Below are 23,599 nucleotides of genomic sequence, written 5' to 3'. Positions count from 1 at the left end.
AGAAATCCGTCACCACCACAACGTGAACTTCGTAACCCGTGGCCTGTCTCCTATGCACAAAAAACCGCTGAAGTGAAGCTACAAGGAAAAACAGGCTCAAGTGTCCGGATATACGCGCAACCTAAAGTATTTTCAATAGTGATAACCCTTCGCGGGAAATCATCAGCACGCTTCAAACTCGAACAGACAAGATCATTCGACCGCCATACCTACTGACACTGTTGTGCTTGAGACAAGACAGGGCTGTTTCTTTCCCACCAATACCTGTTTTGTCCCGTTTCACCATAGAAAGCTCCGGCCAGGTGAACAAGAGACAACGCACCGAGCTAAACGAGGCATAACCTTGCCTGTCTTGGCCGAGTCACGGGGAGAGGAGGAAAGGTACTGCAGAGGAATGTGCAACCGTAACGGCGCCTTCTCCAGTGCGTAGCCGGTCTGTTGCTCGCCACACCTCACCATGGAATGAAATTGAAATCTCATTCAGCCAGCCATGCGACGGCATCGTTAGCCGGCTGGGGCCTCTAAACCAGACACTGGTAGCTTTCGATCGAGAGAACTTGCCTGACTATCTGTATTCTTCTTTTCGACGAGCATGGTGGGGTTGAGCTTCATGTTAGCAAATGACCTGCGTGATCGCCAATAATGACATTGAGTTCTGCCAACTTCGCCCACATGTAAGGTTCAACGAGCCGCTCAAACTGCGAAGAAGACGAGGAAGAGAACGACAGAAGAACCTAGGTGGAGACAATGTCCAGATCGAGTGGTGGTTGGGTCCCCCCCGCCATCGCCCGGGATCTCACCAAAGATCAAAGTGGAACCGACACTGGTCCACCTTCGGCTTGGCGGGGGCGGCCGCAGATCGGTGAATGTCTTCTCCCCGCAGAAAGTCCAGGTCGCCGGTTCAATACTCAAATTTCACTTGTGCTCCCCTTCCGTCAATTACGTATCCTGACTTCCAAATTGATCACATGTAGTGAAGAGTCGAAGAACTTCTGTCTGATGCCCGCCATCACCTCTACTAAGCACGATTACGGTGCACTAAGGACGGAATAAAAGATGGTCGGTCAAGCTATGAGCTTCACAATCACGGTGAAGAAACCAAGATGAAGAAATGCCAGAGTATCTCATCGGTCAGATGACTGACGAAGCCCGCTTCGACTCCGGAAAAGAACGCACGAGACATACGTATGCAAGGTACACAATACATAAGTAGGAAAATGTAGAGCGTACGTAGGTAAGTAAGACACGCATGCTAGAGAGGTATGTAATGCTACCCACCTACCCACCCCCTCCCATGCCGCATTTCCAGTAGGGAGACTGACGGTAAGGGCAGTAGACCTACATCCTAAGAAAGGTCGAGTCTATATATCGTATCTTATGATCACATCTTGCCATCTTTGCTTCCGCTAAGCTTCTCCTACGATCTGGCGCTGGGGTATGTTTCCTGGACATTTCTAACAATCCACCCCCGTTAAGATGGGCGCTAAACTCCTAGCTAGACAAGGGGAAATCGCGGGGAAGCAGGGGTGAATTAACCACGGTGATCCGCTTGGGATTAGGAACGGGAACAAATGTTGCGCCAGTGACGACAACAACCCAGGAACTACCTAAGCGAGAAACCGATCGGTGCCTTACCTCTAGGTATATCCACTTGATGATCGCAAACGGGAAGAGCACATGGCATGGTTCTCATTAAGACCACGCGCGAGTTGGGAACATGTCCCGGAAGTAGAAGCGGTTTAATCGGTTTCAGGAGAGTAAACACATCGGGAACAACAACCGAACCATGAAGGACAACGTAGTTTGCCAGAACGGTTGAGCTGTAACATGTAGTACGATGTTCGTTTCTTCAATCGAACATGTTTTCTTAACACGTTCCGCTCTGCTTTGCTCTGGGTTGCCACTTGCCTATATGATATTAGTTTCTATTATATAATGTGTACTACGCGAACGTATCAGCTTGTCAAGGAAGTGTGTGCAAGCACTGACTACATACGACCTTAAAGACAGGTTACAGTAAAAGCAATATTCACGCCTGACGAGTCTGACAAGAATAGGCTTGACAGTCAAATGGGATGTGCGCTATGGCGTATGCATACCATGATTCCTGCCTATTTTTTCTTAGCCTTTCCAACCGAAGCAGTTGTTTCCCAAATATCAGGCAGCACATCTCCCTTTGAGATGCCAAACAGCTTTGCCACACGGGAGCTATCAGTTATAGCCATGAGAAGAGTGAGACGGTGGGACATACTATGGTGATATGGGTAAGTTTAACCCGTGGGCCAGGTCGTCGACCACACAGTGCTCACGAAGCGTTGGCTGTGGTGGTCCGTGCCAGGTACGTGACAAGGGGGTTTTACTTTGGCTCGCAACCGCAGTACAATTCGTGGGGGCGTAAGACCTCATTGCAACGACCAAGCCAGGCTTTTTTGTCCGAAACAGGGAGACTCCGGGAAACATCTATGCAGCGAAGGAAAAGGTACCGCATGTAAATGAATATCACTTTTTGCTGGAAAAAGTAACACGCATTGTTGCAACTCGAGCAACTCTGTGGTCGTCTCCCCTTTGGTACTCGTTCTTCTTACAAGCACATGATGTGGTGAACGCTGACACCACGCCTAGGTTACATCTTGAAGATAAACGTGAGATGATGCAGTGTGTGAAAGTGTGTTGTGCGAGCTAAAACCCTTATACCACCCAGTGCCTGAAACGACAGGGGCAAGCCGGCAATGGCGATGAATCAGCACGCAACTGCGGTGATGTGCCGTTGGAGAAGTCAAAATGACCCTAGAAGCCCAACGGCGTACCAAGCCTGCCAAGCAATACATAACATCCTGGGCTACATTGTCAAGACGATCACACGGTGATCACGCCTCTGTGATAGGTGCATGTAGGTAAACAGATGACATGAGTTGGCTTTTGGCCAAGGAAAGTGATATGAAAAAGGCAATGCTGTAGTGTATACTACAAGCAAATCCTTCAATCATTGCTCTTCAAAATTCTGGTCCATCCTAGGATGGCAAGACACGCAGAGAATCGGTTCACTGCAATCTGGAGAGTTAACATACCCGCATATATTCACTCAACTTACGATTTGTCATGATACCCAAAGTAGGGTTGTCGTTTCTGCTGCGCAGAAGTATTTACGTTGCAGAACAAACTAGACGATTGTTTTTCTCCCCTTTCCAGTCAGCCCTTCCGCTCACCGTCTTGCCTACCTATCCGCTATGAAATAGCAAGCCACAGGCGAGATTCCAGAGCGCGAGATAGGCGACGAACCGGGTGAAACGCCTTCCTTTTGTGAAGCTCACTAGAGGTACCCTAGCACAAGTCGAGGTTGCGGCACTGGCGTGTCGTACATCTAGGTAAAGCGTATGGATGCTACGCCAGACACTCGAACCATACCATCATCGCGGTAGGGATAGAAGGGGGCGATCACCCTCCATTTCTACCCGATCCTTCTCCTCTTGAAGTCAAGTCCCAAAGGTTAGGGTCTTCCCAAACGCCGGTCCTTAACGTCAGCCGCCACGACCACTACCGATGAGCCAAGTAGTTTTTAACCTGAGTAATATATCTCGATTCAGTTTCAACCGCTTCCTCCTGTCTGGCACTTGGAAGAGTTGTGCCTTGTGCGACCCAGTGAGCCAGGAGCCCACTGCCCTCTAGGCTCCCCGGTTTTTTATCAAAGGGCTTGCCTACTGTATACCTATGTGAGGTAGGTAGAGGCAAGTTATATCATCCTGCTGCGCTGTACTTTTCCGGGCACACGGCACACGGCACACGGGGCACACCGTTCGTCGACTTGTCCTTGGTCCTAAGCCCTTTGGGTGTCGTGGGATTTCTGAATGATTAACTAGGGACCTGGGGGAACACCAACTCGTGGGTCCTTGCGGTGGGTGGGTCGTGATTAGGTATGCGGTGTAGCTAGAACTGCGTGGTTCTGCGTTCCTTGAATTGGCAGGGAGGTCGCTTGCGTTGAAGTTGAGATACAGATAAGTAGAAATAGCTACGGCGCACGCTTGTTTGGGCATCACTTCTCGCGCAAACGACTCGGATTTCGGGATAGCGATTTGTGAATCTTTTTGAGATTTGTTTCAACTTTCGATTACCTAGTTGACCTCTATCAATCAGGCGAGCCTGACATTGGTTGTTGTGAGGGACTGCGCGGTTTGACAGATGAGGAAGCCAGGGACTCGCCAGGGCAGCAGCGATATGGAGTATTGCTTACTGTGTAGGTTCAAGGTGGACACTTTCACAAACCCGGACTGACGTAATTTTCCGCTGGCCATGTACGCAGTATGCTTCTTTGGATTTGTATAAAGAGACTGAGACTATGGCATAGCCGCATGAGCAGGATAGGCAATTAGCGCATCAATGACAGGTCCAATTTAAACCCCCAATGGATTTTCTCAAGCGCGGAGAATAACATCAAAGTTTGATTGATATTCAGGCCATGAAAAAGCCGATCCCACCACCCAACAACAAGGAAAAAAAAAAAAAAAAAAAAAAAAAAAACGCCTCTTGCGCGATTACATCGGAAAGGCTTGCTGATAAAACCCTCCGGGTTGAGAACGCCCACGATTCACTTACCAGTCGGCTATTTTGCGTTAAGGTGCCGGCTGCTGCCTCATGTCTGCAGCCCTGAACCACGAGTCTCGCCGCAACAGAACGCCGCCAACCACTCTCCGTCTTGGGCACTTGCGAGCATCGCGGAGGCCGTCTCAATTCCTCTCAACAGTATACACGGCTGAATATTCAACTTGAAGTGAAAGAGTTCTCATCGTCGTTCCCAAATTGCTTCCTGGGGTCATCTCTCAGAGCATTGTATTAGATCAATGGGATCTGGGTTGCGAGGGATCGGTGCCGCGGCACAGCACTATGTCACTGGTCGGCGGGTATTGTGTGTGTGTGAATGGGCGGATGATTTTCATCGCTTGGAGCGGATTGCCCCGAAAGCGGGATCGGCTGGGGTTCCGGGCCTAATGAAGAGAAGCTCCTTGCTGTGAGCCTACTACTATTTACACTACTAGTAGTGTAGAGATACCCGGACCCCACCATCCAGTGAGATGCGAACTTGTGTTCGTCGTCAGCACGAAGAATCAAGCATGAGGAAGAGGGTATCATTGCTGAAAAATGCTGGGTCAATATGGCATTGGATTCTTGGGAGCGTAGTTACAATAGATTACTCGCCATTCTGGTGGTGACAGAATTGCAAAGGGGTTTTGCCAATTTCCACGCAAGTTTGAAAGCGCCGTGATTCAGAGGCCTCAACAGTTAGTTGGCTGCAGTGGGCCCTCTGGAACTTGGCGAGCCAAAATAGGTACAGAGCCGCGATGAAACTTGGCGGCCGGGCAAGGCCAGAGCCACAAGCAACTTGCACAGTTTTAAAAGGCTGTTGCAGTACGTTGTAGGTGTTTTAAGTAGGATACCTCTATCCACCATCGATGGTTTCCATTGTGTTTGCACCCTGTGTTGGAGCAAAGAGGCAAAACTGATATGCATCACCGCGAGACCCATATGGATGGTACTCTAGGCTCAAAGGTCGACAGTCAGACCACGCTTGCCTGAGAGATGTGCGGAGTGAGCTAGGCAAGGGCATGTAGACCCGGCAGAGCAGGAAGCGAAGCAGCTGCTTCGTGCTTCAGGAAGGCAAAAAATGCCGGCGTCCGTATGACTTGGTGATTCTCGCTGGCCACCTTGCGACTCGGAGCTGCTGTTGACTTGATCATCGTCGATGGTCCTTAGGGGGATTCCAAAGCCAAAATCAACGTGTGGGTGTTACGTTAACATGCAAAAGGAACAGCGGAGGAAGCGATAGCCGTACCCCCGTCCCGCACAACGGAAGAGCTGATCAGGACATCCATCGAACGTGAGCGTGGACGACGGTTGGGTAGCATTCGCAAGTCCAAACTAGTGTAGAACACAAGTTCCGGTCGTTCGCCCTGCAAGCCCACGTCGAGGAAAGATCCCTCAATTGATGATGGCCCAAGAAAGACCCAAAGGGTACCTACGCATGTACTTCTTGCAACCATTGTCCGTTCCTTAGGTGGTATTGTCGTATCCTCCAGTACAGGCCCGGTATATACCGGCCTTGGTGCTCCGCTACCTACCGTACATTCCTATATAGCCAATACTACTCATAGCAAAGAAACCAAAAGCCGACGGAAGAGAACAGCGCCAGGCGTGAGTCTGACATGCAAAACATGGCTGTTCCTTTTTGTTCTTTTCTGTGTCGATTCGCAAATGCGGGCATGATGCCGGGCTTTGAGCTGCTCTGGCGCATGCAAGTTGCTGCTCACCCGCAACCCCTGTCCCCTGTCAGACACGAGATGGCTCTTGGCCAAGAGTGGTGAGTGATTCTCTCCCGTCTCTTTGTGAATGGCTTGAAGCCTTGACTTGGAGAGGACTTTGCGCAGCAAGAGTGGAAGCGTCAGAGAGGAGGGAAGAAGTGCTGTGGCCCACCTCGCGCATCGCCAGCTCTATTGTTGCGTGGCTCCGTGGGTATGCTGCCTGGCGGTGCCCTGAGCTGAGGTGGCTCGTGGCTGGACATTGCAGTGAGGATTGAATGGGGCGGCCCACCGTGTACCTGGCGATACCGCCTTACCTCAGACCACATCACTAGAGGTACGTAGGGGTCGTTCAACTGTACCGGACCAATTCCACCTCTAGAATATACTTCTGCTTTTGCCTGTCCTCTGGTTTGCGCCAGTCACATCAAGCCTTGTGTTGCGTCATTTGCCTTTGCGCCATTAACAGCAGATTGGCAGCAATCCCAGGTTGCCGCAGCAAAAAGAACCAAACCATACTCAATCGCAAGAGGCAGAAGTTTAGGGTGAAATAAAGGGTTGTGAGAGCCGCGGCCCTGGTCACGACTGGCCGACAACAAAGGGCGGATGAGGTGGTCCGTTGTAGTGTAGGTATGTCGCAAGCGCTGCGGTTAGGCTATTTCCAGCCTGCCAGCCCAAGGGAAAGTACCACTGCCCACATTGCACCTCAGATGGAGTGAGGGAAAATACTTTACACTGTCCGGTCGTTGTGAGCCCACCCAGGCTAGCGTGATTCCTGCCTTTTGAGTTACTTCCACTTCGTTTCGTTCCCATCCGCCCGTTCCATGGATGTGTACTTTCGATCATAGCAGAAGATCCATCGAGGTACCCCGTGCACCCCGTGCTCCCCGCACGCCCCAGTAGGACCAGGGCACCTCTTAGCACTTGTACACCAAAAGTGTAACCCGGCTGCAAGTGTTTTCCACACTAGGCAAGAGGTACCTACCCTTCTGTGAACAGGGTGGGTACCTATCCTCCTGCAACCACTTCCATTCTCCACTCTCACCACTTCGCTTCCACTCCCAACCTGTCTCCCGTCCTTGACCTCCGCCCTCCCTCTGCCAGGTTCACGTTCTCGTCGGCCGGGTTCTCTTCCACGTTACGCCGTGCTTTAGTCAAATCGTCCTCCTTTCGCTCGCCTGCCTGTCGTCGACTGATGCTGTCGTCCAGGGCCAGTTGCTGTCACTCTTGGGTGCCTCGCCTCTGCCTCTCTTGTGTGCGCCTTGTCACTAGGTAATTCGACTTCGGTTACGGCTTCCGCCCCGTTCTCGCTTGTGTTAGCCTTGAAGGTTCGCTGTTGTCATTCCCCCTCACGCCGCCCTTTTCATCCGAGAGCACGGCACCCTCACCGTCCGCCTTCTCTTCCTTGCAACTTCCCGGGCCGTTGACGTTGAATCTTCCCTTGCTCTCGCCTATCGGCTCTTCTAAAAAAAAAACAAAAAAATCAAGTCTAACACCCGGGTGCTTGTTCAAGTCGCATCTTACCACATCCGACGACGATCGACCCCCTGGTCCCAAGCCCAACGAGTCCACGCGAGGACGATGAAGCGAAACCCAACACCCTGCCCATCCGCTCATTGAGTATACCACTATACCGTACCATACGACACTCGGCGATCCTCAGAAATCCGTCACAAGTTTTGGCGCTGGACAATTATTCCGCACAAGACCTCAAGCCACCGCTCCAGTGCGGGAACCCCGCCGTATCTAGCATCGGGTCATACACATAGGAGTAGCGAAGGAGGAGAGAGCCTGTAGCAGGAAAGACGAAAGACAAGAGGAGGGATTGTGGTGGACGCGCATTTGTGCTCGAGTGAATCTATCCAAGATGTCGTTGGCAATACCCGACAATGGCCTTCTCCTTGAAGGTCCGACCGAAGCAGCAGCTCGGCGATCGACGCACGCATTTGCGGTGCCCTTGTCCGCTGAACTCGTTGCGCAGATGATTGAGAGCGCACAGAATGGGGGCAAGCTTCAGTTGTCACTGAGTGACGATCCGGTAAGTTTGTTGAGCCTCTCGTCACCTTGCCCTCAGATTATTCAGGAATAGATGCATGGTCTATTGCTATTGTACCTGCCACTCAAGAGCGCCTCGGTCTTTACCCCAAACCCAGAACATGTTCAATACTCAATAGCTGTTCAGTCTATTGTTGTGTTGCCGTCCTACCCCGCGCCTCTTCTGCCGGCTCTCCTCCCCACCTATCCTCATTCCTTACTCACCGTTAACCGTTTCACGCCAGGCAATCCTCATTGAAGATCAGGAAGTACCTCTCCAGCCCGAGCTTTCAACAGAACCAGTGGACTACGAGTTGTTCTACACCAACCCAAACAAGCCATCTAGAGGTCAACGAGTCTTGGGACCAGTCATGTCAATCTTTGACTACTACAAAAGGGCCAAGGCTCGCAAGGCGGCTCAAACCACCAAACCTTCCAACGGTATCGAAGGGGCAGTTGAAAACCTAAAGAATTCCTTTGCCAAGGTTGAGGCAGATAAGCGAGAGAATTCGTACGTGTTCCCAAGGTGAACCACTCGTGAGCCTGTGACTAACATGGTCTCTAGCGCTTTGATCGTCGAGGGACTGCCTTCCAAAAAGGGTGCCAAAATCAACCCTGGCAAGGCAAGACTCCTGGGGTCACAGACCAATGGCACGTCTCGGTCAATTTCTGTCAGTCCTGCGTTGAGTGGGCTTGGTTCACCTTCCCTGGGTCCTACCAGTAACGGCCCTGGTGACCGATTGAAGCAACAGAAATTCCCCATCATCCACGAGCTTGCTGCCCAAAACCTAACATTCGAGGAACTTCTTGAGAGATACGACGGAGATGAGCAAGAATTCCACCCGATTCTCAACAAGGTGGCTGACTTTGACTCGGATGAGCAAAAATGGGTTCTTAAGAAAATGTACTGGAAAGAGCTGGATGTCTTTGAGTATGCCTACGCCACGGACGAAGACCGCCAAAAAGCGATCGACAACGCCATCAAACAGTATGATCGTATGCGGTTGGGTGTTTCGGATCCGCTGTGGCAGAAGTTGCTTCCCAAGGGAGAACGCGGAAAGGGTATCTGCCTGAGCAAGCTTCATGCCACTATCGCCAAGAACAGTCAAACCGTTCCGACCCCAAATCGAATCACAGGAACTGCCAGCCCTAGCGGTGCAGAGACGGAGAAGGGAGAGCCGATGTCGCGGTCCAACTCGCAGACAGGCGTGACCAAGAAGAAAGTGTCGGCTTCGGTTGCGCAGGCCAAGCGTCTTGCCACAGCAATCGCAAATGCCAAAAAGCCGGGCAGGCCGAGTGCTGCCAAGGCAACAGCTTCAAAGGTGGCATCGCCTAGGATGGCATCACCGAAGGTGGCTCCTACAAAGGTCACAGGGTCAAAGGGTCCTGCCGCTAAGGGGGGGCGTATTCTTTCCAAGGAGATCATCACGGATTCCGATTCGGACGAAGACGAAGTGCCTCTTTCGAAGAGCTTAGGAAGGACTCAAGGAGTTGCTGCGCCTACACCTGGTACTAAAAAGTCTGGTCCTCCCGTGGAGAAGTACAAGACAGCAGCAAAATCAATTGAGGCCCCAAGCCCAAAGACTAAACAGAAGCCAAAGGCCGCTCCGATCAGAACTGCTGGGAAGAAGAAGGTGGAGGAGACCAGAGATACAATTCGGGCTCAACCCATTCCCAAAACCACCAAGCCGATGGTGTCGAAACGCCCGCGGGATCCAGAGGACGAGGAAAGTTCCAGCTCCGGAACTCCGCTTAGCCAGCGTGTCAGGTCAGTGCCCAAGCCCAAAGCAAGACCTGACGCTACAACCAAATCTGGCAGCACATTTGCAAAGGGCAAGTTTGCCAGTCCCCAGAAATCTTCGCCATTGGCCTCATCTCCGCTTACCAACGCGTCGGATAACGAGGAAGATCGCCGGGCCATCGTCTCAAGGCCCCAGAAACGAGAGCGCGAGCGCGAGCGTGACCGTGAGGTTATCGTTAGCAGCGCAAGCAGCAATGCCGGCAGTGTCAATGGAGACGTTGGATCTAGAAGTAAGAAACGTCCTGCGCCGTCCGATTATGCATCCGGCAATATCGGCTCCAAGCGCCCACGCCTCGACCCAGATCTCCTCAGCAGGGCCGAAAAGTTCAAACGCGCATATACCCGGTACGAGGCATTGCACCGTGAGGTCAGTAGTGCGGAAGACCCTTCATCAGAGAAGGTGGAGAGTCTTATGCGAATGCACGCTCGACTTCAGATTGAGAAGAAAGAAATCTACAGCGCTGTCACGTTGGAGAATGACTAGGAGCTCCATGGAAGACACGACAGAAAGAGGCGAGGAAGAACTTGGGAGAGGATCAAGACGAACAATCTACAGAGGAGGATGGGTACAACTCCACATAATATTGCCAAGAGGTCTGCACATTAGAGGAGTTTTCAAGGTATGGAAGACAACAATTTGGCGTTTGGTTTCATTCCAGGAGCCCATTCACAGGGTTCGCAAGAAGTGGCAGAGGGTCCACATGACTTATGGAACAGCAATTCATACGGGTATATTATGATGGCAACCCTTATTTTTTTTTTCTTTTTTTTTTTTAGCCTTTCATTTTTCTCTTCTTTCTCTATCCTGTTTCCGGGTCATGGCCTACATACCGTCTTTCTGGTAGTTGCCGGAAAATTGGAAGAAGCAGGATTCAAAGGCCGTCTTTCTACTCTTCAGTTTACGAAGCATCAAAGGCATGGCGCAGGCATTCAAAAATACCCAATGGTTGGGCCTAGCAGGTTTGGCTTTTCAGGGTTTGGCTTTAGTTTTAACTCGCTGTCTCTTTTTTTTTTTATCTCTTTTCTTTTATCTTGCCGTGCTCTTTGGTCTAGAAAATATCTACTGGGCGACACTCAGGCGCTATTCCTGGTAGATGTAGACCTGGATACCAATTTGAGGAGGGAAGGATGGATGTACTACATTCCCCAGTCCTGAATTCTGCGGCTTTTGTCTTCTGGAGTCTTTTTATTCTTGCGATTGCAATGGTTCATCACACTTGACGAGCATAAGATCGGGAACTGACATGAGAGTTTAAGATGGGGATGGGGGGATCGGACGTGTGATTATATCGAGTCCCTTCATGCTGATAAGCAGGCAGGGAAAGCGCGAGAGAGAGTTTCATGAGAATCGTCATTGCTCGTCTTTGACTTCACAGATGGCATGATGATTTGAGAGCGAATCATGATGGTAAGCTTAGCTACCTGTGGATGGTACCAATACAGACGGGACAGATGTGTACTGCGTTGTCGCAGTTCTGCCCATATTGCAAGGACACTTTGATCAACCAAAACAGCTTGTTGGCGATCAGCGTTCATTGATAGTTAATATTGACTACTAGAACGGTGACGGACAGATTTGTCGTCGACCGTTTGAATAAATTCGTCATAGCATAGCAAAATTAAAGGAAACAAAACGGAGAGACTTCAGCGGTTTACTGGCTGTAGTGTGTGCACGTGAATGTGTGTCTGGCGCCTATACTGCGGTCTGTGTTCTGTGTGCGAGCATGCATATATGTCTACGATCGTGACGGATAGGATACGTAGCACATGGAGGAGGATGTTGCTAAAACCACTGCCAAGTGAAGGCCAGAAATCATACAACATGACACTGGTTTGTTTGTTAGTTCGCTTCTTCGGTCAGGGGTTGAACAGGGAATATTTGGATCTCTTGTTGGCCTTCTTATTTTTTTTTTTTTTTTTTTTTTTTTTTTTTTTAGAAAAAAAAGGACATCCATGTTGCACCGTTCACAAAGCGAGACACATAATCTAAAGAATAAGAAGAATTTTTTTTAAATTTTTTTTTAAAGATCATGAGTGGGATAATGCCACGTCCGTTTGACTCACTCGGGTCAGGTTCAGGTGTAAAAGAAAGTGTTGGAACTCAAAAGATCTGAACAGACATCACGCACTCTTCTCTTCTTCGATCGCATCAAGCACTACGCTAGACGCCTGTGTGGATGGACGATGGCATCTTCGGTGGTATACCACAAAGGTGGGCAATGGCGACTGGGAAGCTCACCAAGACAATTTTCTACCATGCGTCAACAAAGTTCGACCAGATGCTTTAAATCAAGCCGGAAGCTTCAACTTGGTCGTCTTATGCTGTCTTTCTTTGTCTTCTTGCACGATCAAACGGCTTCAGTTTGCATGCTTTGGTCAAAGATCGATTCTCTAGATGCAGACACTCGCAAAGTTCTCTTTGTGAGCCCTATTCATTCCTCTACTCTCTTTCCGACCCTTCCCACCCGCAGCTGATTTCACTCTCCTTGTGGTCTAAGCCCGATGATCATGAAGATATCTTGATTATTCGTAAACGTTGGTGATATGGTATGGTACTAAGATATGGTATAGTAATGTTGTATGTGATATGTATCAATATGGCCCACTTTTATGATGAATCTCCCCTCTGGACATGACAGTCAACGCCCCTTTAGTCCTGTGATGGCCTTCTAAGTTAAAGGGGCGCCCGCCGTTTCATTTCCTGTCGCTCTCAGAAAAGCCAAAACCAAGAAAAAATCGCAGCACAAGATAGAGATGACGGCGAAGATCTCATGAACCATGGTTGAAACCAGGCCGCCGTTCGGCCAGCGATGAAACAATAATGAAGATGCTGATGACAACGCTGCTGCTGCTGGTGCTGCTTTCTTTCTGCCTTCTTTCTTCTTTTACAACCTGGAAACAAAACGGCGGAAGAGGTCGCGCCCCTACTGGGTCTTGAAGAGAAGGATGGCGCAGTGGCCGAGATAGAAGTAGATGAAGTGCTTGGTCTCTGCGATAAGGGCAAAGAGGTGTAAGTCAGCTGAACACGTCCAGAACATGTATCATTTCGCTGGAACCCAGCTGCCGAATTTGACGACAATCATGGTGGTGGTTGCGCGTTTGCAGTTTACGACTTCAGGCGCAGATGCGAACCCCAGACATTTTGAACCGTGGAGGGCTGGGCTGAGAGGGATAATAAAGATAGGGACTGGACTGTGAAGAAGGGAAGGTCTTGCATACCGTGAGTGACGAAGCTGCCGAAGTTACGGCCTACGATGCAATGCCATGTTGGGCCCTTGCGCTCATCGAACTGTCATACACTCTCCGTTAGCCAGGCGATCCCATCACAAGGATTGAGCCGAGCCCTGGTCCGTTTGTAGTGGCGCTAGATGGATACGGTCATACCGTCTTCTTGATGTGTTGTGCAATATCCTTCTCAACGGTGAACTTGGCCATGGCCTCCTGGGCTGAAAATCGTCTCGTCAGGTTCGGTTGTACTTGAAGTTGCTCCATTGTCGTTTTCCAGGGCACATACCAACTTCAACGGCCTCTTGCTGCATATCTTCGGTCTGATCAGAAGTACGCCTGCGTCAGCATCTTGACTGGCACCGTTCGTCGTGCGTGATCGTTCGTCAAGGGTTGCGATTTACCATATCGGCACTCTTGATCTGGGCTGTCCAGCACAAACATCTCGTCAGCTCATGTCCTCGTTTCAGGTGCGGATAGCACAGCCCCGTTGAAGGGTCCGTATCATGGTAAGCTCACCTTCCAACTTCTCCCTGGGAGCAGGGGAAACGCTCTCCTTGAGCTCGTCGCCGCCCATGGTTGCGATGATGTAGGGGTCGTCCGGAGATATCCGTTAGGAGGTTCGTAGATGCGGTGGGGTTTGTTATTCGAAGGGAGCCGAGATAATCTGCAACGTCAAGGATTAACCACAAGATGGCTTGATTGAGGCTCAAGTTACAGTCCGGTAGAGAGGTGATTGTGGACTGGGTTGGTATATATGAGGAGACGGGAAAGGGGGTAACACCATGTGATCCCTGTTGTTTACCTGCCCATGCCCAACTAGGGGTCTGACAACATGCGGTAGGATAGGTGCAAACAAGCCTGTGTGATTTTGGCGGCAAAGAGACACTGGTGCCCGAAAACGGTGGTGCGGGATGCCTACCTCTGGCTTCGTTTCTTCCTTGTGGTGGGGTTTACAGATGGATCGTAAAGGTATAGGCCGACGCCGAGTTTGTGAAATGATGGTACGGAGTCGATAGACGATCAGCAGAGAGAGAGCAGGTGGTTGGTCGGGTACTTCGTTGGATGAAGGGACTGGATGTTTCTCGTGTCGGACGGAGTTGTGCTTGGGATGGACTCAAAGCGTAGGTAGGCGCAGAGATAGGTGTGGGCGGTCAGAAAAGGCGGCAGGGGCAGGGCGGCAAGGCGCCCTGACGGGAAGTACGCAGAGGTACCTTGCGTTGTACCTACCTGTACCGGGCTACAAGATTTGGCAGTTGGTTCTTTCCTTCCATGTTGCAGTCAACTGGGTGTGACGCCCCGGTTCGTCAAGTGAGGTGCCTGGCTAGAAACTCGCTAAGGTGGACATCGAGCGAATCATCATTTTGCGACTAAAGACTTGGAGACAGGAGATGCACCGTGCTGGGTCCTATTCATCCCTATCCTTTAACCTCGATTGGATGTCATACACAGTATGATGGATGTAGAATATTTGCTTGTTGGGCGGTGGAGAAAGCCAGCATCTCAAACTATGTATGGCAGACGGACTGAGGTGTAGCGTACCTTATGTTATGTCCTTGTAAGTTGGAGGTCAGGAAGTGCGTGTGGTGTAGAAGCTTCCACTTCCATACGTGCAGTGGGCTCGAAGCTCATGCGGCACAGGGCACAAGCTCTCACCAACGGGCCCTTCATCGCCTACCTACCTCTAGAAGGACGATACCGCTCAGGAACATTGTCTCCCGCCCTTCGGCACTACAACATGAGCAACGACACGATGCAAGGCATAACATCCACAAAGTGTTCTAACTGAGGGCAGCCGTCCAACAAGATTACGCCAGGCGACGGGCGCTTGTCAAGCTGGAGCTGGAGTCCATGGGTGGTACTGGTGCACCCTAGGGCCGGGCATGTCACCGTGTCACTGGGCTGGCGCCGCTCATCCACTGCGATGGATGGAATACAGTGGATGTACACTACACTAGCGAATGGGTCCGCCCGGGCCACCTGACAGATAAGATAAGAGCGCGGCTTCAGTGGGGACCGGGAAATTTTTATTATGGATGACCGTGGAAAAAAATTTGGTCGAGATTTCCATTCCCCCAATTACCACAAATCTGCAGTCCCGCGGTACCCTCGACGGAATGATCTTGCGGCAAGCCTCCGGTCCATCAACTGTCTTGTATAGACAGAGGCTGCAGCAATGGAGTCATCATCGAGAGTTTTCGTGAAGAACCTGCCGCCTACCATCACCGAAGCCGAGTTTCGCAAGCACTTCTCGGCTGAGGGTCGCCAAGTCACCGATGTCAAACTTATCCCAGCCCGTCATATTGGCTTCGTCGGTTACAAGTCAGCGGAAGATGCCGCCCGGGCGGTCAAATACTTCAACCGTTCCTTTATCCGCATGTCCAGGATTTCAGTCGACATAGCAAAACCGGTATGCTCCAGCCTGTTTTTACACTGCTGGCCAATACCCAACCTGATGCTAACAGCAACCGTCAGATTGCGGACTCAAAACCCCAGCACAAACCAGCTTCAAAGGGTCCTTCGAAAGATGCCGGCCCCAAGAATGCGCCCCAGGTTGTGCCTCCCAACACCAAGGTAACTGCCGCCGCGGTACCTAAAGTGGAGGCCGCCCCAGATGCCCCGAAGAGGAAACTGGATGTTTTGGACGAGGCCGATCCGAAACTCCAGGAGTACCTCGATGTCATGGGGGCTCACCCATCCAAGAAGATGCGCAATGCCGAGGGCCTTCCAACCACCGTCGACGAGGTCCTGGCACCAGCTGTGCCTGCCGGCTTGGAGGATGGTGAAAGTGACGATGAATACGAGGACATCCCCTCTCGTACTCATAATCAGTCACACACTGCCGATCAGGAGATGGTTGACACCCCTCTTGCAGCAAGCGCTGAACCGTCTGAGTCAGCCCCACCAGTGTCTCTCGATGCTACTGATGATGACTGGCTTCGCTCGAGGACAAACCGTCTCCTTGACTTGGTCGACCCAGAGGATGCCGCTTTCGCTCTTCGTCCAGCTGCCCCTGCAGCTGTTCCTGTGCCATCCACGTCCGTTGAAAACACGGCGTCGGTAAAGGCAGAGGAACATTCCGCCGAGGACTCTAGAGAAATGGCAGCGACCTCGACGCATGACACTGAGTCGGCTGTAAGCCTGATTGAAAAGACATCACGGCTTTTCTTGAGGAACCTCAGTTACACCGTCACTGAGGATGATGTCAGAGAGCACTTCGCCAAATTTGGCACTCTGGAAGAGGTACGCTGCAACATTTCCTTGTCATCTTTCCTTTCGCCCTCTTTATGATGAACCCCTGATAGGGACATCTTATGCCAAACGCAAATGATGTGAATTTGGGCTCGGTATTTTAGTAGATGCTTCGAGTTTCTGATCATAGGGCCGATCATTATCAAATTGTTTTGGATCACAGTCACTTTGAATTCCTGCTGACCCTCTGCGTCAGGTGCATGTCCCATTAGATGCCAAGGGGCATAGCAAGGGCTTTGCTATGATTCGCTACGAAAAGCCGGCGTCCGCACTTGCTGCATTCCAGACAGATGGTACTGTTTTTCAAGGTCGAATCGTCCACATCCTGCCCGCCGCTGCCAAGAGGGAGAACAAGCTGGACGAATTCGCTCTCTCGAAGCTGCCTTTGAAGAAGCAACAGCTGTTGAGGAAGAAGGCTGAGGCTGCTTCTAGCACCTTCAACTGGAACTCCCTCTTCATGAGCCAAGATGCTGTGAACACGGCAATGGCAGAACGTCTAGGCGTGTCAAAGGCTGAGCTTCTGGATCCTACGGACGCGTCTGCTGCTGTCAAGCAGGCTGTTGCTGAGACAACGGTCATCCAAGAAGCAAAACAATACTTTGCTGCCAATGGTGTGAACATTGAGGCCTTCAAGACACAACAGCGGGGCGACACCACCATTCTCGTTAAGAACATCAAGAACACCACAATTGAGGAGTTGCGGACTCTTTTCGAGGAGCATGGTACAGTACTCAGAGTCCTTATGCCACCCAGCGGCACTATTGCCATCGTCCAATTCGCACAGCCTGTCCAGTGCAGGACAGCTTTTGCCAGGAAGGCATACTCTCGTTTCAAGGATTCTGTCTTGTTCCTCGAGAAGGGACCGAAGGGTCTCTTCACCGACAATGTGGCTGTACCCACTGATGCTCGTCTTGCCGGTGTGCAGAAGCCGTCTGTGGCTGATTTGCTGGAACGAGACGATGCTGAGGAACAATTGGAGACTTCTTCATTGTTTGTTCGCAACCTCAACTTCTCCACCACTTCTCAGGGCCTGACCGACGCCTTCAAACACTTGGACGGGTTTGTCCAGGCGAAGGTCAAGACGAAAACAGACCCGAAGAAGCCAGGCCAAGTGCTCAGCATGGGCTTTGGTTTTGTGGCTTTTCGAACCAAGGACCAGGCACAGGCTGCGCTCAAGGTCATGGACGGCCAGGTTCTTGATGCCCACAAAATTAGCGTCAAGGCATCACATAGAGGTCTCGATGCCGCTGAGGAACGGAGGCGGGAAGATATGGCCAAAAAGGCGGCGAACCAAGGCACCAAGCTCGTCGTCAAGAACTTGCCTTTCGAAGTCACGAAGAAGGAGGTGCGGACTCTGTTCAGCACCTATGGCAAGTTGGTTGCGCTTCGCATTCCTAAGAAGTTCAACCAATCATCGCGCGGTTTTGCTTTTGCGGAATTTTCCACAGCCAAGGAAGCGCTCAACGCGTTTAATTCTCTCAAAGATACCCATGTTCTCGGACGTCGTCTTGTTATTGATTTTGCGCAGGCGGAGGATATCGACCCGGAGGACCAGATCGCTGCGATGGAGAAGAAGACTCGTGCCCAGGTTAATAAGGTCGCCCTGCAGCAACTTACAGGGACAGGGCGGGCGAAGGTCACCATTGGAGATAACGATGAAGATGAAGTATGAAGCACATGAAGAATTGAATCTTTTCCCTAGGTCTCAGATTTTGGGACGGGGTTGCGGCAATCATGTCTCGGTTCCCTTGTGAAGGAGGTGCTCGGCACCCTTGTCAACCATGTCTGCCTTTTTAGGACAACCACCTTTATTGCATCCAAGTCCCTTTCACGCACACTCTCTCCCGTGCTCACATCCGTACTGTGCAAAGTAATTTTGCCGCATGCCTGAGTGAGGGCTGCTTGGTCCAAGTCCTCCCATTTCTGCCTATGGTTCGATGGCCGGCACCGACTGACTGGTGCTGCAGATTTCCCCTTGTCAACTGGTACGGTTCCCTTGCGTGCCAGTTGGTCCTGTCCAAGTAACAACAAGCAGCTGATCTAATAACAGTTGTTTGACAACACCCAGGGCGACAGTCGCCCTCGAGTAGCATGTTGCAAGAAACATCCCAAGGACGGCTTGCCTGGGATTGGTGATCGTTATCGAGGGAAGGGCGACGGCCCTTTATAAGATATTGACCACTCCCCTCCATGCCTCAACGGCTTAACCCCCCTTCATACTAGCATATTTTATATCCTCTTTGGCTTGCGTCTGACGACAAGTCATTCCTTTTGGGCATTCTTCCTCTTTATTTCAGCCCGCTGTGGGAGTACCAAAGCGTTTACTTTCCAGTGGTTCTTGTACCAGTGCCTTAAAACATGGAGTTGCCAGTCAGACCCACGACTCTTGCGTCGCAGTGTTACCCGCCTTCGTCGGACTTTATCCTGGATCATCGCCATGTCCTCTCCGCACCAAGACCGCCTCTGCGCGAGTCCACTGGCAATGCTCAGTATCATCATTTCCAACAACAGCATGAGCAACAGCAACGCCGACAACAGCAGCAGCAGCAACAGCAACAACTCGGTGCTCTGGTAAGGTCGACGTTTGCACATCATCAGCTCTCCATTCCTAGTCCACCCGTTGTCCCGACTCAGTCTGTCAGTTCCGCCTATGGCACCCCCGAATTCCTTGGGTTACAGCAAAGGCATCAGATGCAGCTTCGGAGAAGGGAACATGCCATCAACCCAATCTACTTGTCACCTCAGTTTCTCAGTTACAGGAAGAAGCAAGCAAGTAAGAGCAAGGAAGAAAAGTCAGACCAGAAATGGCCAGACGTCCTTGAGGATGCGTTTCTTGACGGTGAGGATCTTGTGAAGAACCTTGTATTGTACAGACCAGGTGGCTGATACAGGTACTTGTCCAGCTATGTTGCTTATCCCTCAGCAAATGGGAAAGAGAAAGTACACGATGCGTTCGAAGCTCTGGGGTCGGAACATGTTAGTTACTGAGTATCTCTGGATAGCGTATCGTGCCAGCTTGCCGCCCGGAACCGAACCGGACCCGAAGATGAAGAGAACGCGAAAACAGGTGTCGAGCCACATCCAAGTTTTGAAGAACTTACTTCTGAATCATCGATGCTGTAAGTTTGAATTCGTTGAAGCATTCCGCTTTGTTTAGCCCCATTGCACGCTACATGTAGTTGCCCAAGCAAACATTTCTTTTTCCGGCCCCGTCAGGCTTCCCCCCCTGTGCTTGCTTTCCTGTCGTGCAGATTCTGTATATCCTGTGGCGCGCACACAAGCTAACCAACGGACCCCCCTTGCCCGCCCTCCCTGCGCATAGTTCACTTCTTCTTCCCTCGACACGATGAGAAAGAGGAGAAGAGCAGACCACGCAAGGTGGCTAAAAAGCAGCCCTTGTCGGCGACGAAGCTCAAGGAAATCGAGTCTTTCAAGAAAAACCCAGTGCTGATTGCCTTGGCAGAAGGTCGTCTTCCCGATGAGCGGCCCAATTACGAGTACTTTGCCCACATCCTTGCACTGAATGACCAGATTGCCATCCGGCCCAAACGATGTTGGATCTTCGTGTCACACCCCAACGTCAATGTCCGGGGTGACGGCTCCGGATACCTTCCCACCACGGGCGACAGGCTAGACAAGAGCGAATACCCTCACCTTGAACGCAACCTCGAAAAGGAGAAATGGGCCAAGGAAGAACAGCAGATCTTCAAAGGCTCGCTTTTACACGAGTTTACGAAGGAAATTCGCCAAGTAGAGTCCAGCACTGTCAGAGAAGTCAGCAGGGGGTGGGAGACCTCGTTTCCCAAACTCCATGAGCGACTTGAGGCCATCGTCGCCGCCGATAGTCGCTGCGACTATTTGCACATGAACGTCGCCTTGGAGCTGAAGGAAAAGCGAGGTTTTCCCAACCAATCGGACTTCAACTCGTGGATTGAGATCAGCATCGAGCAACCACAGTTACTCAGCCACCGGTGGAAGGTAGAGACGAAGCTTGTCCGCCCGGCCGAGTTGAGCTTCGTGAGCGAAAAGTCGCCGCCGCAAACATACTATGAGACAAGTGCCGAGATCGCCATCCAATACCAGCACCTCCCCGGTTGCGACGGGTACAACCATCAATGTAATTGCATCTCGGCGCGCCGACGTCGGGACTGGGTCATGGTACCGTTCCCAGCTGACGCATGGGCGCGAACTCTCACCAACTGCGCTGAGTATCCCGCTCACCCGTTCACAGGAGTGCGGCGAGAGGCCAACAAGAGAAGGGCAACGGCCGCTTCCTTGAAGAGAGAACCTCAAGATTCTGAAGACAATGACGACACCGAGAGCACCAGTAGCACCCGATCTAGCGTCAGCGGCGACGGAGGCCAACCAACACAGATGGAACTAGTTCCCCAGATTGCCATGCTCCAAGAGATCTGGTCCTGCCCACCCGAGTCTCCTCTCGAGCAGCAGGATGTTGGCCTTACCGGCACCGCAAGCCACCAGCCGCAATGGACCCGCTGTGCCGTGATCCTTTGGACATTCGAGACCATCCACAGCCTCGACAGCGCCGGTAGGGTCCTCACCGCACAAAGCGGCAAGACCAGCTGGCGCTTCCTGACCGTCCTCGACCCAACAAGCCCCTACCACCAGCAAAAGGCACTGCTTAGCAGTTCCGAAGCCGCTGCTGCCGGACAAGTCATTGGGCCAAAGCGCCACACAACAACCGCCGCCGGTAGGACTTCACTGAGTATCAACCCCCATTATCCCGGGCCCTCCCACGGCATAGGTGCAACAGAAACCTTCGTCCCATCGCCCATCTCCACATCAATGGGAACCACGCCCGGAATTGGGGGTCGCGCCGGCGACCTGATCGTGTCACCAGCATCCAGCTACCAGCAACACCTGAACGCCGCTGCCGGAATGGGCGACGTGTACACCTCGGCTGCGGTCTCGACCGCCGCAACATCTACCGCATGGGGCGGTGGTACTGATCCCCGGAGCTCCTTCTCCTCTGTGGGATCTGGGGCTACGCATTTTAGTTCTGCGGCTGCGGCAGCAGCAGCAGCAGCAACAGACTACGATGCCCAGTTCCAGATGATGCTTGAGCATAGCATGAGGGGAGGAGGAGGCGGAGGTGGACATGAAGGGCAAAGATTGGGGAGTTACGGTGGTGCCAGTGCTCACTCGGGCTTGGAGACACCTCCGCCTAGCGCAACAATGAGTGTCTCATTTACTCACAACTTTGATGCCGCGGGTGGTCCGGGTGGTGGGAGTCAGAAGCAGCATTACAGCCATCAACATCCAGCCCCCCATACTGGTCTTTCCCTTGCCAGTCATCATCTTCTTCATGCACACAACCCCCCACAACCTTCACTGAATGATCTGGCTGCTGTGACGGATCCGTTTTTGACCGCTACATCTAATCTCTATGGTCCTTCCACCACCGCACCGTCCACTTGGTCTGGTACCAGTGGGTTCGAATCAACCTGGTTAGCGGCACCAGCGGGGTACGCCGCTGCTAGTACTCACGCTGCTGTTGGTGATGGTGCTCAGCAATGGGGAACAAGGACGTCGTCGTTGACGTCTCAACATCTACATCCTCAGACTTCTGTTGTTGCTTCACATCCACCTAGCAACCCCGTCTCAAGAGCGGGGTCAGTCGATGGACGTTATAGCCATCAGCTACACCAAACATCTCATCAGCATCCTCATCAACAACAGCACCAACAACAGCAATGGCAGGGCAATGGCACTGCCGGGGGGCTGGTTGATGACCACGGTCTCTGGACACCCGCCACGTCGGCCGGTGCGGAGGTTCACTGGCCTGTGACTGGTGATGAACAGCAAGAACATCACCAGGGGCATTCCCAGTCTCAGCATCATCAACAGCAGCAGCACCACCACCACCAACATCATTATGCGCGTTTTCAAGATCAATACCAGTCACATCCTAGTCAGCACCAGCACCAGCATCGATCTATAAGCTCAAACTCTCCCAAAGAAGGCCACCACCTCTCGCAAGAGTGGGACGAGATTGTGGCCAGCGCCAACGGATCACAAGGGGCAGCGTTGGTGGAAGAGATGCAAATGGGAGATGACTACCACCATCAAGCTCAGTCACTCACGCGAGGAGTTAAGCGTCCTCGATCAGCCGTAGGTCTAGGGGATGATGATGATGAGGAATCAGGGGATGAGAGCGATGATAGTGATGACGAAAATTATGAGGAGGACTAGTCACATGATATCTTCTGGTATCAGCAGCGCGGGCCTTTGGTGATCAATGTGAGTGCGGAGCGCACTGGAAACGGAAAACATAATCGTGGATGGACGGCAGTTGCGTGGAACTCTTCCAATGACTCGATAACTGGATTAGATGAGTGATCAAGTTGGGCGGATGGAGATTCCCGCCATTTTCAAGCCACTTGGCAGTGGGCGTTTTTAGGTTATGCGGGTTCTTTTTTTGGATTCGCTTTTGACATGACGCATGATCAAAGGGCGCATCTCAACTTGGTTATATTACCTTTTTTTTTCTTCCCCAAGTCTCCATTTGTATGTGTGTGTGTATGTGTTGTGTCTCACGGTAGTAGTTTTGTGAACGATAAAATAGGAGACGGAGGATATGATGGGGGCATCGCTATAGGGCCAAGATTATCTGCACACAATGAGACAAAGTACTTGTGCATTGCTATTATTGAATCATCAGACGATGACTCTATTTCCATGTGTTTTGCTTGCTAAGTGAAGAGTACGGTTTTGAAATTGGGTTTCACATTCAGTTTGTGGGGTCCAAAGAGTAACGTAGATGAAAAATCAGGCTGAGCAATGGCTGGGAGAAATCATTGTACTTCATCATGACAATCTTCAAGTTGGCTCATCAGATTTATGGCAGAAATAGGGGGGCCCAAGTGCGCGTTAGGCCGTTTATCCAAAAGTTCTAAAAGCAAAAGTCTATACTAGCTGCAGGCATTAGGCTTGCACTGGGGGGTGGTATCAAATCCTTGTGCATACCTCTAACCTTGAT

General features: G+C 51.5%; 5 protein-coding genes across 5 annotated transcripts; 4 read left to right on the top strand and 1 right to left on the bottom strand.

The window, feature by feature from the left end:
• Positions 1 to 6,254: 6,254 nt before the first annotated feature.
• Positions 6,255 to 6,565, top strand: B0T23DRAFT_321943 (uncharacterized protein; the record flags this gene model as incomplete). Its single annotated transcript, XM_062835264.1, has 2 exons — positions 6,255 to 6,349; positions 6,439 to 6,565. The coding sequence occupies 2 exons, from the start codon at positions 6,255 to 6,257 to the stop codon at positions 6,563 to 6,565; spliced, it is 222 nt and encodes a 73-aa protein (XP_062690563.1).
• Positions 6,566 to 8,154: 1,589 nt separating this feature from the next.
• On the top strand, positions 8,155 to 10,823 carry B0T23DRAFT_445019 (uncharacterized protein; the record flags this gene model as incomplete). Its single annotated transcript, XM_062840910.1, has 3 exons — positions 8,155 to 8,325; positions 8,462 to 8,832; positions 8,887 to 10,823. The coding sequence occupies 3 exons, from the start codon at positions 8,155 to 8,157 to the stop codon at positions 10,604 to 10,606; spliced, it is 2,262 nt and encodes a 753-aa protein (XP_062690562.1). The 3' UTR covers positions 10,607 to 10,823.
• Positions 10,824 to 13,046: 2,223 nt separating this feature from the next.
• On the bottom strand, positions 13,047 to 13,924 carry B0T23DRAFT_430395 (dynein light chain type 1-domain-containing protein; the record flags this gene model as incomplete). Its single annotated transcript, XM_062840244.1, has 6 exons — positions 13,047 to 13,111; positions 13,342 to 13,411; positions 13,507 to 13,568; positions 13,637 to 13,670; positions 13,752 to 13,774; positions 13,867 to 13,924. 6 exons carry the CDS (start codon positions 13,922 to 13,924, stop codon positions 13,047 to 13,049), a joined length of 312 nt encoding a protein of 103 aa, XP_062690561.1.
• Positions 13,925 to 15,350: 1,426 nt separating this feature from the next.
• On the top strand, positions 15,351 to 18,431 carry B0T23DRAFT_413957 (uncharacterized protein). The gene is made up of 3 exons (XM_062839543.1): positions 15,351 to 15,757; positions 15,823 to 16,590; positions 16,796 to 18,431. The coding sequence occupies exons 1-3, from the start codon at positions 15,524 to 15,526 to the stop codon at positions 18,269 to 18,271; spliced, it is 2,478 nt and encodes an 825-aa protein (XP_062690560.1). The 5' UTR covers positions 15,351 to 15,523; the 3' UTR covers positions 18,272 to 18,431.
• A 526-nt stretch (positions 18,432 to 18,957) lies between these two features.
• B0T23DRAFT_421687 (uncharacterized protein) lies at positions 18,958 to 23,244 on the top strand (the record flags this gene model as incomplete). Its single annotated transcript, XM_062839775.1, has 3 exons — positions 18,958 to 19,438; positions 19,473 to 19,718; positions 19,922 to 23,244. The coding sequence occupies 3 exons, from the start codon at positions 18,958 to 18,960 to the stop codon at positions 22,810 to 22,812; spliced, it is 3,618 nt and encodes a 1,205-aa protein (XP_062690559.1). The 3' UTR covers positions 22,813 to 23,244.
• Between the last annotated feature and the right edge of the window lie 355 nt (positions 23,245 to 23,599).

The sequence above is a fragment of the Neurospora hispaniola genome (genome assembly GCF_033458365.1).
Source record: "Neurospora hispaniola strain FGSC 10403 chromosome Unknown B0T23scaffold_6, whole genome shotgun sequence".
In the NCBI taxonomy this organism is placed as follows: Eukaryota; Fungi; Ascomycota; class Sordariomycetes; order Sordariales; family Sordariaceae; genus Neurospora; species Neurospora hispaniola.
Note: the sequence above shows the minus strand (reverse complement) of the source record. Positions and strands in the feature narration are given on the sequence as shown.